Source organism: Vanessa cardui, chromosome 3, assembly GCF_905220365.1.
Source record: "Vanessa cardui chromosome 3, ilVanCard2.1, whole genome shotgun sequence".
NCBI classification, from domain to species: Eukaryota; Metazoa; Arthropoda; class Insecta; order Lepidoptera; family Nymphalidae; genus Vanessa; species Vanessa cardui.
The window spans coordinates 2,462,339-2,479,725 of NC_061125.1; the positions used below are offsets into that span (position 1 = coordinate 2,462,339).

Consider the following 17,387-nt stretch of genomic DNA (forward strand, 5'->3'; position numbering starts at 1 on the left):
TACCTCGACTGTACATAATCCCTTATTACTTTGTATTTTATAAAGCTTGATTAGATTAAATGAAACGATGTTTCTTTTCATAATATAAGAAATTACATTGCTATAATATTATTATAATTTGTTTTGACTTAGATCACGCGCTGTTGCTATTTCAAAAGGCTTTCAAACAACTGTTTGAATATATCGCCATACTCGAAGTTGTAGCTAACCAAACGACGATTAAAATATACGGATATAATGAACATAAGCGATATATACAGGATATTTAATATGACTGGCTATGTTTGGTATACTAATTTAACTTGTTGCTAAAATTGATTAATTAAGTGCTTTATTTTGTATTTCGTGTGTTTTGGATGAAAAAGTCATGGAAATTAAATTCGGTGCTAAACACATTGGAAATTAAATTCGATTTTTAAACCAAACGTAATATTAGGATTAGTAGTTCATTGTGTATATTTTTGGAAGGCGGACTGGTAAATGGGAATACTAATGACATTGGCGCTGGAAGAAATATTATCAATCCATACTTCGCCAAAGCGCCACCAACTTTTGGCTTTGATGTTTTGTCTCTTATGCCTGGAGGTCTGGCTCATTCATTTACTTTTCAAACTGAAATATAACAATGCCAATACAATATTGTGGTATGGCATTAAAATATGATGACCGATACCTAACCAGACAGGTTTGCACAAAGCCAAAAGACTTATAATAATAATATATATTAAATAACATTTATTAATCCTGGATTGGATTACGGCTTTTCATGTCGGCTTGTATAGGATTATTAGTGTTAAGGGACCAGAGACATAAATAATAAGTCCTGTATAATTGACGACTTATTTTCTGGTCACCGTATTGGAGTGATGAGTTTGGACTTTTCGTAATTTCTTGATGTGTTCGTTTCAGTCGATTCCCGCAGGAGGAATGGTAATGTGGCTAAATTTAAGTAAAAAGAGCAAGCTGCGTCGTCAAGGCGTGTTGAAGGCTCGCTTTAACTTCTCATCAGAGAAGAATTCGCAGGTGGCTGCACAAGAGCACAGGCATCTACTGAGAATACTCCTATTACACGAGCTTGATAGCTCCAAGGTTTGTTTATTCAGTTTAATAGATTGGTACACGAAAATAAACTTACAAGATTGAATGTTTATATTGGTTCTGAATCGGAAGGTAATAAAATTAAAGCTATAACATGAGAACTATATCAATACTTGTTTATGTTCGGCGAAGTCATGGTGTGTGGATCGCACGAAAGAGATTTTATACTTCTCAACTGACACATGGCTGGTTTGATTTATTTCGATGAAGCTACAACAACAGTCTGTGAATTTCCCACTGCCGGGCTAAGGCCTCCTCTTCCTTTGTGGAGAAGGTTTGAAACATAATCCACGCCGTCCTAATAAGGATTGGTGGAATACAGATGTATTCTCCTGCATGTGCCTAATTTCATAGAAATTCTGCCAAAAATTAGGCACATGTAGGTTTCCTCACGATGTTTTCCTTCATCGTCGAGCACGAGATGGATTATAAACACAAATTAAGCACATGCATATTCATGCAATCATCGGTTAAGATGCACGCGTTCTAACCACTGGGCCATTTGGCGGCATCTTCAGCAAATTAAGAGGGTTTTGCAAGGCGTAACGTAACGGTGGGCTGGTAGGTCGCCCCGTACTGGTGGTGCGGCAACTTCAGCGCGGCGGCGGAGGGCGTGCTGGAATACAGATGTATTCTCCTAATTTCATAGAAATTCTGCCAGAATTTCTATGAAATTAGGCACATGCGGTTTCCTCACGATGTTTTCCTTCATCGTCGAGCACGAGATGGATTATAAACATACATTAAACACATGCATATTCATGCAATCAACGGTTAAGATGCACGCGTTCTAACCACTGGGCCATTTCGCGTCATCTTCAGCAAATTAAGAGGGTTTTGCAAGGCGTAACGTAACGGTGGGCTGGTAGGTCGCCCCGTACTGGTGCGTTCTAACCACTGGGCCATTTCGAGGCATCTTCAGCAAATTAAGAGGGTTTTGCAAGGCGTAACGTAACGGTGGGCTGGTAGGTCGCCCCGTACTGGTGGTGCGGCAACTTCAGCGCGGCGGCGGAGGGCGTGCTGAAATACAGATGTATTCTCCTAATTTCATAGAAATTCTGCCAGAATTTCTATGAAATTAGGCACATGCGGTTTCCTCACGATGTTTTCCTCCATCGTCGAGCACGACATGGATTATAAATACAAATTAAGCACATGCATATTCATGCGATCATCGGTTAAGATGCACGCGTTCTAACCACTGGGCCATTTCGCGGCATCTTCAGCAAATTAAGGGGGTTTTGCAAGGCGTAACGTAACGGTGGGCTGGTAGGTCGCCCCGTACTGGTGGTGCGGCAACTTCAGCGCGGCGGCGGAGGGCGTGCTGACGCAGCACGCCGCGCAGAGCGGCCTCACGCCGCTCGACAACCAGTTGGCGCAGTGGGCCGTTTTCTGCGCCGTCACCACCGACCACCCGCTGAGCTTCGCCCTCTTCAACTGCCTGCTCGACAAGCTAGCCAAGCCCTTGCAATCTGGTTCGTGTTTTGTTTTATCAGTTGAATCTCGCACATATAAAATTTATATAATAATAATAATTTATTTATTCTCTCCCACATATTACAGTTTAAACGTATCTTAATAATAAGTACAATAATGTGTGGGAGACAGGAGCCCAAACTAGGTTGCCCTGTGCTAAGGGTATATATAGCTTTGTGTGTGTTTGTACCACTCCAGAACATCTGTTTATTAGTTTATTTTGATTGAAAGTACTTTCAATGTGTTGTCTTAAAGATTAATATATACTACCTATGCTCGCGAGTTTGTGCGCGTTCGACTTTTTGTAAATAACTCCTTATTACATCAGCTTTCTGCCAGTGAAAGTCACATCAAAATCGGTTAAGCCGTCCCAGAGATTAGCCATAACAAAAAGAAAGACAAATTAAAAAAAAAATGTTATACATATACATAAAATGTATATACAAAAAAATGTATTTTGTTAAACGCGGTTACAAACAGACATAAAAATAAAACTAGCTATAACAGATTTGAATCGCGTATATTAATTACTTTTAAACAGCGTTCGTGGTCACGGGTAGACGGGTAAAGTGCTCGAAACGTCGGAATGTTATTAATAATTAACAACGCGATTCAAATCCGTTATCGCGAAAATTTAAGACAACATTAAACAAACAGACACTTCAATTTTATTACATGTATAGGTTTAAGAGTGCACTAAGATTCGTGTTAATATTTGTATCGTCGCGTTTTCAGGTCTAGTGAACGAAGAGGATGTAAAGCTCTTCTGGGATGGAGCAAAGAAGTTGCTTCCGACATGTTTCAGCCATATCAGAAAATTGAGGAAGAAGACTGCGGGCGATAAGACCGTCATGAAAACACTTAGAGAAGTATTGAAGATATTATACAAGCTGTCGTCGTTAGACTTGCCGGAGTCCATTGATTTGTTTCCCGTGAACTTATACGGTTGGTTAAGAGATAAAGACGATGGCAGCAAGCTGACGATTCAGGAAGTGTTGAACCAGGCTGCCATACAAGGGGCATCTGACTGGTTCGTCCACATTCTGGACAACAACGAATGCAAAGACAAGACTGAAGAGTCGCGGCTCCAGCACCTGATCAGAGTCATACAGCTGGTCAGATCTGATCTCCAAAGGGCCGTCGAATACTTCGACAGAGTTTTCGTTGAGTAAGTATCTTCCAGCAAAAAGTTCGCCCAAATTTTCCGACAAATAACTAATTTATTTTTGTTTTATTATAGAGTCATGAGCTTTCCCTATTCGAAAACTCTGTATGGTGTTTATGAAGATAAGATAGCTTCGTTGGTGGAACCGGAAGTGATACAAGTCTGCAAGAGTCTTAAGAGATTACGGTACAGTGAAGGGTCAACGAACAGTGTCCATTTAGCCGGCGGTTTGAATGGAGAAACTGGTCTAGGAACACCGGATGTTGGTTCCGAACCGTTGGCGATGGGAACCACATTGTTCGAACTGTATCTTGCGTTGCAGAGATTTTTGACGTAAGTGTTAATATTTTCATGACATATCATTACATAGTATAAAACAAAGTCACTTACCTATGTATGCTTAGAGCTTTAAAACTACGCAACGGATTTTGATACGGCTTTTCTTATTATATAAAGTCGTTCGTGAGGAAGGTTTCTGTATATAATCTATTGAGAATATAGTAAAGAAATAAGAAAAAAACTGTAGTACACTTAGTATCAGAATTGCACCCATGTGAAGTCGAGGTGGGCGATAGTTTATATACAATTTAATTCGATCTTTGAAATTATATCAAGTAATTCATACAAATGTCGGTTGAATGCATTAGAAGACCAAATATCAAATCAACCTATTTGAAATGATTCACATATATTAGCAGAAGTAATACACGAACTTCAAAATTTGCCTTACATAGATCATGTGACAGATGATATTTTGTCAAATTTATCTATTTAAAAAAAATAATGATGAGAACTATTCATGGGAAAGAATAATAGAAAAGGTAACTGTGAATGTATTTTTTATCCGTTGCAGGTTGGGTCAAGGTTTAAACGAAACGGACTGGAATTCCTACAGCATTTCCAAATTCCACGGCTGGTTTTTCGGAGGAGTTGCCCAATGGCTGGATATAGCCGCGTACAAGGCTCTCACGCGTATCGAAAAGGCCGTTGAACTGGATAACTTGGTGCCTGTCGATTCGAACGTAAAGTATAGCAGCTCTGGAGTGGACACCTTAGCGATATTCTACCAGATCAAGATATTCTGGCAGCAGTTATCTTGGCCGGACGTCGAGGGATGTTACACTTTTGTCGCTAAAATTATCGATGTAAGTATGTTATGGTTATTCTACTTGGTGGTAACGCTTTGCAAGTCCGTCTGTGTTTGGTACCATACACTGATCAGATATTCTCCTACCAAACAGCAATGCTTAGTATATTTTTACTTGGTGGTAGGGCTTTGTGCAAGCCCGCCTGGGTAGGTAACATCCATTAATCAGTTATTCTACCGCTAAACAACAGTACGCAGTATTGTTGTGTTCCGGTTTAAGGGGTGAGTGAGCCAGTCTAACTACAGGCACAAGGGACATAGCATCTTAGTTCCCAAGGTTGGTGGCGCATTGATGATGTAAGAAATAGTTAATATTTCTTACAGCGTCATTGTCTATGGGTGATGGTGACCACTTACCATCAGGTGGCCCATATGCTCGTCAACTTATTCCATAAAAAAAAAAAATTCATTCCAGTTTGTAGAGGGAGTGAGTTAGTGTAACTTAAGGCACAAGGGACATAACATCTTGGTTCCCAAGATCAATGATCATTTACTTATCTATCAGGTAGTCAATTTGCTTATTATTCAATTTGTACAATAAACAGAGCTAAAAGTATATAACAAAAAATCGAACGAAATAATTCCTAAGATTAAAAATAACATAAATATCCGCATAGACATAATCTGCTGAATATAAGTCCCCTGGTATCACCAGAGCTGATAAATGGTTTTGCTCGAGACGTTTCGTCTCATAGCGCATAGCACGTACATACATAAGTAAGTGAGTGTGAGAGTGCGCGTGCGCAGGACATCTGCCGCTGCTGCGTTTTCTACGCGGACCGCATGGCGGCGCGCGTGGGCGGCGCGGGCGCGGTGCTGTCTCCGTTCGAGTCGCGCTTCGAGGTGACGACGGAGTGGTGCGTGGCCATCAACAATATCGACTACGTGCGCCAGAGCCTGCCGCCCTTCGTGCAAGAACTCGACATGGACGCCATCATACGCCGCATGTGCGAGGCGCGCTCGCCCCTCGAGGCGCAGAGGTATCTTACTTGTCAGGGATATGCTGGACTTATTCGAAGTTTCTGATTACGCTTAACATAAAACAGCCTCAAGAAATCTATATATAAACGCGACATAAGAGTCGCCGAGGCCGTGCTCTCTCTGATCAAACGCGGACCTATATATTTTTATTTATATATTATTTATTATAGTTTATATATTATTTGTTATACATTAGTACATATTATTTAATAATAAAAAAAAAACAGTGTGGGCCACGTCTCCCAAGAAGACGACAAAAATGATTTCCAGCGAAGATCTGCTGATGTTTAGTATAAATATAAAACGCCAAAATGTAATTGAGTATAAAATGTAAAAAAAGGCACGGGCATCTGCGAGCCTGTGGATGTTGTATTTTAAATAAATAAAAAAAAAAAAAACATAAAACTGCTAAACCTTTTGACCTCAACATTCTTAACAATAGAATTCAGAAGAGTGACCTTAAAGCAATTAGATCGATCGCAATTTTTATGGGGTTCCCCAAGGATCAATTCTCGGATCTTTTCTATTCCTCATATACATAAATGTCTTTACGTTTTGTAATGAACAAAGGACATATGTATTGTTTGCTGATGATATCTCATTTCATATACACATAGCAGAATTGCATCTGATCGAACTGTCCAAGCACGAGATAAGTTATAAAAAAGTAAAAATTGTAAAAGTCTACATTTGGAGCCACCAGCTACCTCGACTCAACTTATATGTTAAAATGTTTTCCAGGTGCAAGGAGACATTGGAGAACGTCATCGCAAACGCTATCGATACGGTTAAAAACAAAATCGTAGATTTACTGGAGATTATGATAAAAAAGGTATTTTTTTTTTACATTATTTGTCATACATTGAAGGATTAACATTTCTATCTTATTGAACATTTCATACTCTGAAAGGGATTAAAGAATAAAGAACGTAATTTGACAGAAATATTAATTATTCGAAATGAAAATTCAATACTTAGTTTTGTTATGTCACCGTAAGATTACAAAATTCGTTAGATTACAATCTGACGCGTCTGAGATTTTGTAAAGAATATCTTGCACTTGACGCCTTCATCATATCAAATAACGCTGTTTAAAGTTCAATTAATGTCCTTGAAAGTGTAAATAATTAGCAATAGCTTATTTTTAAGTGTCTTATACTCGACCATAAATATTATTCTGGTAAATTTCAATACTTTAATAATATGCGTCGGGTTTATGGAATGTTGTTTATATTCATATTATAAATGAGAAAGTAACTCTATCGCTCTTTCACGACCAAATAGCTGAACCGAATTTGATGAAATTTGTTGTGAAGCAAACTTGAATTCCAAGAAAGAATATAGGTTACTTTTTTGCCTGACACACGACTCTAAAAGCGAGCGAAACCGCCTACTAGTGTATATAGATTCTTAAATACAATTTGTTATATCATGACTTTCCAGATGATGCCCTCCATTACGCGCTTCCTGATAGAAGGCGCGGAGTTACTGCACCAGGACTGTTCCAGCATGGACAGAGTGATGAGATACCTGGAAGCCAACTTGGATACCCTGTATCAGCATTTGAACAATGAAAACTTCTCTAGAACCCTGGATATAGTCTGGGAACAGCTAGGAGAAGTTTTGTATGAACTAATACAAGCTAATCTTGAGGTATGTATGACTTCTTTGTATGAGATTTTGTGTTAACTTTTACCATAATAATCTTGGTATATAAATATTATTTAATTATTTATTAACTTATTGTTTATAATAATCTTGGTCCAGGAAGGAATCAATAATTATTATCATGCATGTGGTGACCATAGAGTCAATTTATTTTCTTTTTTATTTAATTACTCAAATAATTAAGATTTAATTAAGAAATGGTTTAAGTGAATAAGATTAATTATTTTATCTTTTATAGTTTTTTTTGTAGTTTCTTTACTGGACCTCAAATATGTTATATTAACTGTATTTTAATCATCGTTTGAACTAACTCATATTAATCTTTAATTTGTAGAAAGAAAAAATCGCTACCCGTATCCGCTTTTTTAGGCGTAGATATTTTGGCAAAAACAAAGTATCTCCGAACATATTATTCTTTCGGGTAAATAACTATGCATATATGTCGCACGCAGTTTGCATACAATTACTAGTAGAGTCAGCACAACATATTTGTTGAAATATTTTATTTTGTGATTGATATTATATGTTATTTTTATTTATTTTCGCTGGTATTATAGAAGTGTTTGTTTAATAGCACCGAAGGGCAAAGATAACTCGCTATATCGACCCGAGGCGTATGACAAAATCGGCCGCCGCCATCTTGGATGCGGTAAACCACAGATTATATAAAGCACTGTGTATGTTACTGTTTGTGCCCTACAGCCTGTTCGACATAGCATGGACCCTGACTCGAACTATTTCGGGATTCGACCGATTCAATCATTTCAATAAATAACATTATTATAATTTTACATAGCATTAGTCTTTTAACCTTTCAAATTATGTGTTAGGGCCATTTTCGTTATCATATTGTCTTTTTAGCTCCGGATCTACCTACCAATTTATAGAAATCATTATTTCGAAAATTTAAAAACAAAAATATATTAGGACAAAACTTTTGGGACATTATTTATTTTTCAAATATGTTTTAAATGGTTTTGGTGTAAACCCGGGGCAGATATAATATGGCACCTTAGATCCGGGGCCATTCTGTCCAAATATTACTAATACTTCGACCAAATATGAAATTGAAATATGTTTTTTTCTTTCTAAAAATATATTTACATAGTTTTGAGATGAACAGGGAAAATGCTATTAGTATCCAAATAGTGCAGGATGTTATGACGTGAGCTTCCAAGTGTATATGATTGTATGTTATGTATGTATGCCGATATAGTGCGCTTTTTTATTTGTTTATATTATGTACACGAGAAAAGTATTTCTGAAAGCATATTTGCTTTATGATGACATTTTTTTTATGACATTCTTATATAATATTGAATTTGTTTATATTATTCCTGTTATTTGATATTGCCTATTGATTGAAAGATTATCAGAATTAAATGCATTTTTTTCCAAACGGTCTGCCAATTATAGATATATTTTTTTTGACTAGACTTTCCAGTTTTGACTTGTTTTAAGTTCAGACTTTTAAGTTGAAGAGCTTTAAATGAATGTTAGACCATAAATAAGAGATTGGCTTGAAATTTGCATGGAAATATTATGTTCCATAGATATATTGTCAATTGAAATATCTAGATATAATATCGCGTACATGTGCATGAACAGTGGCATATCCAGTTATAGAAATATTTAAACATCATTGTTGCAACTTTTATATGGTATCAGAATAACTGTATTGATGATATATATTTGTGTAACTGGTATTCACGGTGACGGTATCATCTTTTTGTGGGTATGGGTATGTTATATTCGTGTAATACCTCAAAAAAAGACAAAAATATCTGATATCGAAATGGGTTGTTTTTGCAGAAACGTCGTCCGCCATCGTTCTTTTCCAATCTTCACGAGTGCCTCAAAATAATGATTCGTTCGTTCAGACAAGACAATAAAGATATTTATACGTCAGAGACGCTGAAACGTGTGGAGTATTTGTTGAAAATCCACGGCATGGAGACGAGGGAGTTGATCCATCAGTATCACTTGGAGAGGTGGCAGGAACAGCAAACCGTCACCGAACCCAAGATGGGTCTGCTGACAGTACGAGCGCAGTTCATTGAGGATACTTTGAAGATTGAAATTATGAACGCTAGGAACTTAATGCCCACTGATTCAAATGGTAAGTTACTTTGTGCTACTGACCAAATTTCACAATTCACATTTATTTTCTATTCCCCCAACTTATAAGTTTACATTCCCACTGCTGATTCCTCCTTTGAGGAGAAGGTTTGGAACATATTCCACAACGCTGTTCCAATGCGGGTGGGTGGAAAGTTGAAGTTTAAGTTTACATAATTGGGGAAAAATCAGCTGCAGTATACAAAATATTTATGCTTCAAAGCATGGGATTGGGATCTTCTTAACTACAGGCTTTTATTGATTCTTGGCAAAATTAGTCAAATATTTATTTATTATTCTTGACCAAGGCGTTCTGATCTAGCCAATCTTTGGAATATACCGCATTGTGTTACTAGGCAAACGAGGTCGGAACGGATAGTCAGGTAGGGTAGTAGGCCTATTTAAGAGAAGTATTATTTCCATGTCATAAATAAAGCATATGCTATCCACGAAACCCTTAATTAATAATGAATAGCTTTGGATTTGGTGGTATGTATTTGATAAGTCTCTTTGAGAAGGTACCACCGACTCATCTAATATTCCACCGCCAAGCAGCAAAATTGACTGTTGATGCGTTTTGGTTTCAATGATAAGTGAGCCAGTGTAACTATAGGCATAATCAGCTTAGTTCCCAAGATTGGTGGTGTATTGGCAATGGCGAGCTTAAAATTTTATACGGCGCCAATATCTATGGGCAAGGGTCAGATGGTACCTTTGTTTCTTGCCAGCCTGTTATAAAAAAAATTATAACTTAGGTATTTAATCACGTTTATTGTTTTTAGGTCTGTGTGATTCCTATGTGCGCGTGGCTCTCCTACCCGAGGATACATTTGCAAATGTCGAAAAGCCGAAAACTCAAACGCACAGCAAGAATCTCTTCCCTCTATATGATGAAATGTTCCTTATGTAAGTATTATCTAATTTTACTAGGTAAAGCTAATATAATACATACACTATGACTATGTTTTTTTTTTTTGAATAATACAAATGACTTATTTAAGAAATTAAAGAAAGAAACAAATGATTTTTTAGAATACAGAACAATTATAAAAAATAAAAATAATCTTAATCTCCAAAAACAACAAAAGTGATGTATAGAATATTTATGAAAATGCAACCTTTATCTATTAATTCACTTGACTTAGTATTAACAAAACAGCACCAAAACACGCAATAAAATTTTCATCCATTCTGGGAAAAAGAAAAAAGCTTTTCAAAAAGACAATGACAAAGTCAAGGTAGGTAATACTTTACAAATCCATCAATACCATCATGGCTTACTGAATCTCAGGAAGCGTTCAATAAAATTTATGAAAGCATACGAATGCAACTCGTGACCTTAATATATAATCAATTTACCATTTTCAAAATGTAAAAATATTATTAAGACTAAATTAATAAATAAATCATACTATTCATTAAAAGAGTACTTTTTAGAGAGAAACGCCTGGATTTAGGCTCGGGTTCCATCATGGGACACTGATTACTGTCAATAATAGCATTGTAAATGTGTTTATTTGAAAAGAGCAACTATGCGAGTTTCATCTCGCTAGAAGCTGCTTTCCGAAACGGTGGTATTTGATTATTGACGATTCAAAAACGCTTCATTGTGAAGTTTACTTGAATAAAATTGATTTGATTTGATTTTTGACGATTCAAAAACGCTTCATTGTGAAGTGTACTTTAATAAAATTGATTTGATTTGATTTGATTTGAATAAAGTGACCTAACCCCCCCCCACAGTCAGCTGTCGGGCGAGCAGAGGCGCACAGCGGACGCTCTGCTACACCTCGTGGTCAAGGATAAAGACATGTTCAGCGTCAGTAACACATTCGTGGGAGAGGCCTACCTGCACTTCAGCGAAGTACCCGACACACCTGCGCCGATATCCAGCCTGCCGCAGCTACACTTGCCGCTGTCGCGCCCCAGTAACATCGGTACACACTATGATACTTGTAATTTTATTATTTATGAACCTTAGTTGTCGATTGGCGAGAGTGTGGAACCAACTTTACGTGCTGGTGAAACGGAGAGTAATAATTTAATTTTTAAATAGCCTGGCTAGTATTCTACCCGATGTTAAATGATCACCATTGGCATAGATTGGTGATGTATAAAATATTACCCATCAACGACAGCCTGTAAATTCCCACTGCTGGGCTAAAGGCCTCTCCCTTTGAGGAGAAGGTTTTGGAACATATTCCACCACGCTGTTCCAATGCGGGTTGGTGGAATACACATGTGGCAGAATTTCTATGAAATTTGTCACATGCAGGTTTCGTCACGATGTTTTCCTTCACCGCTGAGCACGAGATGAATTATAAAGACACATTAAGCACATGAAACAGCGGTGCTTGCCTGGGTTTGAACCCGCAATCATCGGTTAAGATGCACGCGTTACCACTGGGCCATCTCGACTCGATGCATCGGTGGTTCAGTGGTAGAATGCTCGCCACTTTTACGATAATTATGATTTCATTATGAACCTCAGTGGTCGATTGGCGAGAGTGTGGAACCAACTTTACGTGCTGGTAAAACGGAGAGTAATAACTTTTATCTTAAATAGTCTGGCTAATATTCTACCCGATGCTAAATTATCACCATTGGCATAGACATCGGTGATGTTTTTTTTGTAGTATAGGTTGGCGGACGAGCATATGTGCCATCTGATGGTAAGTGGTCACCATCATCCATAGACAATGACTTTGTAAGACATATTAACTATTCTTACATCGTCAATGTGCCATTAACCTCGGGAATTAAGATGTCATGTCCCATGTGCCTGTAGTTACCCTTCAACCCGGAACACAACAATACTGAGTACTGTTATTTGGCGGTAGAATAACTGATGAGTGGGTGGTACCTACCCAGACGGGCTTGCACAAAGTCCAACCACCAAATAAATGATGATTAAAATATAAACTACGGTGATGTATAAGATATTAACTATGGATAACATCGTCAATGAACCAAATCTTAGGAACTAAGATTTCCCATTACATTGGCTCACTCGCCCTTCATATTGAAACAACGATACTGAGCACTGCTACTTGCTGGTAGAATATCTGATAATACAGTACCTATCCAGGCGGGCTTACATAAGGCACCAACGAGAAATCAAATATTGAAAAATTGTGTTAATTATTAATCTTGTTCACGGTGACGTAGAAAACGCTTCTGTATAAGCATGTATCCGTTGTATCGAAACTAATTCCAAAATCGGATGTCGTCGGAACATCATTTAAACTAATAACTTTTACTTGGTGGTAGGGCTTTACCCGTCTGGGTATGGTACCCATTCATCAGTTATCCTACCGCTAAATAACAGTACGCAGTATTATTGTGTTCCGGTTTGTAGGGTGAGTGAGCCAGTGTAACTACAGGCACAAGGGACATAGCATCGTAGTTCCCAAGGTTGGTGGCGCATTGACGATGTAAGGAATAGTTAATATTTCTTACAGCGTCATTGTCTATGGTGACGTCCGCCAACATATACAACAAAAAAAATGTAATGAAACTTTCGTTCTATTTCTCTTTAACTTTACAATAACCCATCTGTGAGAAAGAGATGAAGCGAATGTTAAACCGATTTCGATATCACATCCGTTTCATCTCTTTCTCACATATCGTACAATATTGAGTTAAACAGAGATAGAGCGATATCTCAAATTGAATTTCAACACCGATATTTAATCCCAATATCTATTACACAACCGATGTCACACAATTCGCATATTTATATAATTCAGTTTGGCCGAATATTAAAGAGTAATATTAAGATTTCTATTGGCTAAGGCCTCTTCTCCCATTAAGGAGAGGGTATGGACCATATTCCAACACGCTGTTCCAATGCGGGTTGGTGGAATGCACATGCGGCAGAATCTCAATGAAATTAGACACATACAGGTTTCCTTAAGATGTTTTCCTTCACCGCCGAGCACGAGATAAATTATAAACACAAATTAAGCACATATATATAGTGATGCTTGCCTGGGTTTGAACCCGCAATCATCGGTTAAGATGCGCGCGTTCCAACCACTGGGCCATCTCAGCCCTTGAATAAATTAAATTGATTTGATTTGTTAAACGTTAAATGTTTTTGGTACGTCAGCACGTTTCTTTTCATTTGGATTACACGGTCTCTGCTACAATTCACAAATGTATTTAAAATATCCGCTACAATAGAAAAACGTGACTATATAATTGTTCGGATTCTTTTCAAATAATTAAATACCGTTATTAAATGTTTTAAATGTCGAACAGGTCATTCAACCCGGTGACGATTTACAGTAATTACTAATCTGTTTCGACTATTTTGTTGTAATGAAAGTTACATTTCAGTCTGTTTTTGTTTCATTTGTAACAATTGTTATCGCAAAAAAATTACAGGAATTCAAATTGAAAAAATCCTATTCATTCTTTTTTTTTTAGAAAAATGGACTGCAGAAGATTTTTATAAAAATCGCAACAATGAATGCACATTGGATGTCTGCTTTTTTATTTTATGTAATCTATGCTTAATACACAGATTATATAAAATTGTGTTATATTTTGTTATAACATTATAATGCCACATTTACACTAAATTTTAGCTATTTTTTGTAAATAGATTATATCTTAGTTGTAAGATAAAACACAACGACGTCTACAGCCTGTAAATTTCGCACTGTTGGGTTAAGGACCCTTCCCTTTGAGGTTAGGAGCATATTCCACCACGCTGGTCCAATGCGGTTTTGTGCATTCATATGTGGCACAATTTCGTTTAAATTATACATATGTAGGTTTCCTCACGATGTCCTTTACAGCCAAGGAAGAGATGAATACCTTTTTTTCTATATTTGTGTACACAGTTTTAATTCAATTCCAGATGGCGATGCAATGAAAGCCTTGGAATCAAGACAAGGTGACAAACAAGCACGTGACTTCCTCAAGAAACAGAGACAGAAAATGCCAAGTAAACAATTCTTCTCGCTTGGTTGAAACTCCAAACGACATGTATTTGCTAATTTTGAATCAGGCGACTGAAATATTGTACAAAATGAAACTTAAATATATACATTTTATAATATACTCGTAAATAATAAGGCGTCACTGTATTTGTGTCATTTGAATTCACTATTAGCAATAAGATACGTCTTATGAGAAAATTATTAATTCTTTTATATATAAAAATATTATGTATAACAAAAGTTCGATAAGATTTTTTTCGAGGACTATTTTTTAAATGTGGCAATAATGTCGATTTGACGTTTAATAACTGGCAATAAAAATAGACTGATAGGTGGCTTCTAGGTGTAGTTATTCTTATGAATATAATAGATAATTTCTTTTTTTTTTTAATTTATGAATCTCTATTAAAGAGCGAAAATCTTTAAAAATAAGATCTCAAAAGATAATTATTTATAAAGGAGATTATAACAGTTATAAATGCGTCGTAATGATTTCGATTTCGTTAATTTTTTTATTTATTAAATAAAATAAATACTGATACATTAATATGCAAATGAGCTATTTCTGTCCATCTAGTATTAATTACGCCAATAGTTAAGTTTTATAGATATAGTAAAGTGTGAATGTTAGTGCTTTTGGAGATATAGTACGACACAACTTAGATGTAGCATCGGCAAAATTTGCAAAACCGATCACATCCGAATTGAGTACGCTATCCAAAATTAACAATATTTATTTCTTATGTGAATGTGATCTTTACACAAACGTAATAACTTGTAATATCATATGACCTAATATATTCGTCAATTTGACACGTCGATTTACATGCACTTGTTTTCTGGGTTATAAAATGCGTCGAATGGCGCGATATTGAGCTATTTCTTTTGGTGGTATAAATCGGCAGTGATCAGTTTTATTGAATTTGCCGATGCTGCATCTAAGTTGTGTCGTATCATAATTGTTTTGAATATATAGTATCATTGTTCGGTAGTTGCTGTATTCTGTGATAAATATATGTGCCTTATATGTAACATATAACACTTGCGCACAACATGTGTTTCGAAATTGTCCAATTCCTTTGTTTTATCGGAATTTTATGTAAATATTTACATTTATGTCTTTGTTCAAAATTAGCTCGTTTCGCCAGACTTTAGTCAATACTGAATAATTTAATTTCTTTTTTTATTTATTCGTGTCAATAAAGCCGTTTTAAATGCAAATATGTGTTTCATTCCTTATGTCCTTAATTAGAGACGTTTGTGGTGTTTCGAATAATAATTAATGTGTTTTATGAATAAAAAGTGGCAATGTTTAATTGCGCGTTGAAAAATACAGTAATTATCACACTGAGCTGTCTAAGATATGTCTTAATGCTATGTTTATTATCGTAAGGACATCTGACATATTAACATATGCAGTAATGTTAAATATGCACATCTTATTTTATAGTCAAGATAATACCATAGACAATTACTACTTTTAATAACTTAAAATTTATTCTATGGTTCCATATTGCATCAGTATCATTACATAGTATAAAACAAAGTCGCTTACCGCTGTCTGTCCCTATGTATGCTTAGGTCTTTAAAACTAAGCAACGGATTTTGATGCGGTTTTTTAGATAAAGTGATTCGAGAGGAAGGTCTTTGTATGTAATACATGGACAAGATAGTAAAAACACTGATAATATTAAAAGTTTTTAATGTGATGTCGTAAATAAACGAATTCTGTAGTATACTTAGTATCACTATTGCACCTCCGAAGGGGCGGGTCGTTAGTTAAATATAAAAACAATTACATACCATTCTTAGCGAATTTTTACTTTACAGAAAAGTTCTACGTTTCAATTTTTAATTTACAGGCCTGCCGCTTGGCTATTAGGTAAAACATTTCTATAAATATGATGGTGAGTTTTGAAAGATTCGTTTTAGTATATTTCATTGGATAAAATAGATATTATGGCGTGTGTTTAAAATGCAAGGGGCGTAAGACTTCACATATAAATAAAGATATCACCTCATAAGTAAATACGCAGGTAGCTACTTCATACTTACAAAGTTTTATAGTCATATTGAATTAATTTATCGAATTTATTTAACAACATAATCGACTTGCTGAAATGTTTTACTTGTTGGAAGGGCTTTGTGCAACCCCGTCTGGGTAGGTACCACCCACTCATCAGTTATTCTACCGCCAAATAACAATACCCAGTATTATTGTGTTCCAGTTTGAAGGGTGAGTGAGCCAGTGTAACTACAGGCACAAGGGGACATAACATCTTAGTTCCCAAGGTTGGTGGCATATTGACGATGTAAGGAATAGTTAATATTTCTTACAGCGTCATTGTCTATGGGTGATGGTGACCGCTTACCATCAGGTGGCCCATATGCTCGCCTGCCAACCTATACCATAAAAAAAAAGAATACTCTATTTCTTCACTTAAAAAATATACAAGGGGCCTATTAGTTACCTATATGCAATATTTGTAAAACATTCTATAATATATTTCGTATCAGTATTGCACCCGTGGGAAACTGGGGCGCGTCGCTAGTTATAAACAAAAGGATCAACGAATGCGCTGTCAGAGCTCAAATAAAGATGAAATCCACACTAAGATGCTGCAATGGCTTGTGTTGCCGACTCACGTTAAGACGACGCGTGAAGAATGTAGTGCGTAGATTCGTTGCAAGGATGTAACGCAACGCACAAAGAGGTGTCTATCTAATAGGATGTAATAGGGTACAAATTTCAAATAAATTGGAAAGTTATAGATTTCTGAATCCA

General features: G+C 36.4%; 1 protein-coding gene across 7 annotated transcripts in view; it reads left to right on the forward strand.

Moving 5' to 3' along the window:
- Positions 1–11,649, forward strand: part of LOC124543814 (protein unc-13 homolog 4B) — a 51,604-nt gene extending 39,955 nt beyond the window's left edge. For 5 of the 7 annotated variants that reach the window (XM_047122118.1, XM_047122117.1, XM_047122123.1 and 2 more), the window contains 13 exons: positions 910–1,089; positions 2,372–2,573; positions 3,310–3,742; positions 3,815–4,072; positions 4,593–4,884; positions 5,634–5,866; positions 6,609–6,699; positions 7,311–7,520; positions 7,870–7,956; positions 8,110–8,184; positions 9,348–9,654; positions 10,436–10,559; positions 11,397–11,649. In XM_047122118.1, the coding sequence (XP_046978074.1) occupies positions 910–1,089; positions 2,372–2,573; positions 3,310–3,742; positions 3,815–4,072; positions 4,593–4,884; positions 5,634–5,866; positions 6,609–6,699; positions 7,311–7,520; positions 7,870–7,956; positions 8,110–8,184; positions 9,348–9,654; positions 10,436–10,559; positions 11,397–11,634 (2,730 nt within the window). In that variant the 3' untranslated portion in view covers positions 11,635–11,649. The remainder of the gene's footprint in view (positions 1–909; positions 1,090–2,371; positions 2,574–3,309; positions 3,743–3,814; positions 4,073–4,592; positions 4,885–5,633; positions 5,867–6,608; positions 6,700–7,310; positions 7,521–7,869; positions 7,957–8,109; positions 8,185–9,347; positions 9,655–10,435; positions 10,560–11,396) is intronic. The other 2 variants (XM_047122119.1, XM_047122120.1) reach the window with 2 other exon arrangements.
- Positions 11,650–17,387: the final 5,738 nt, after the last annotated feature.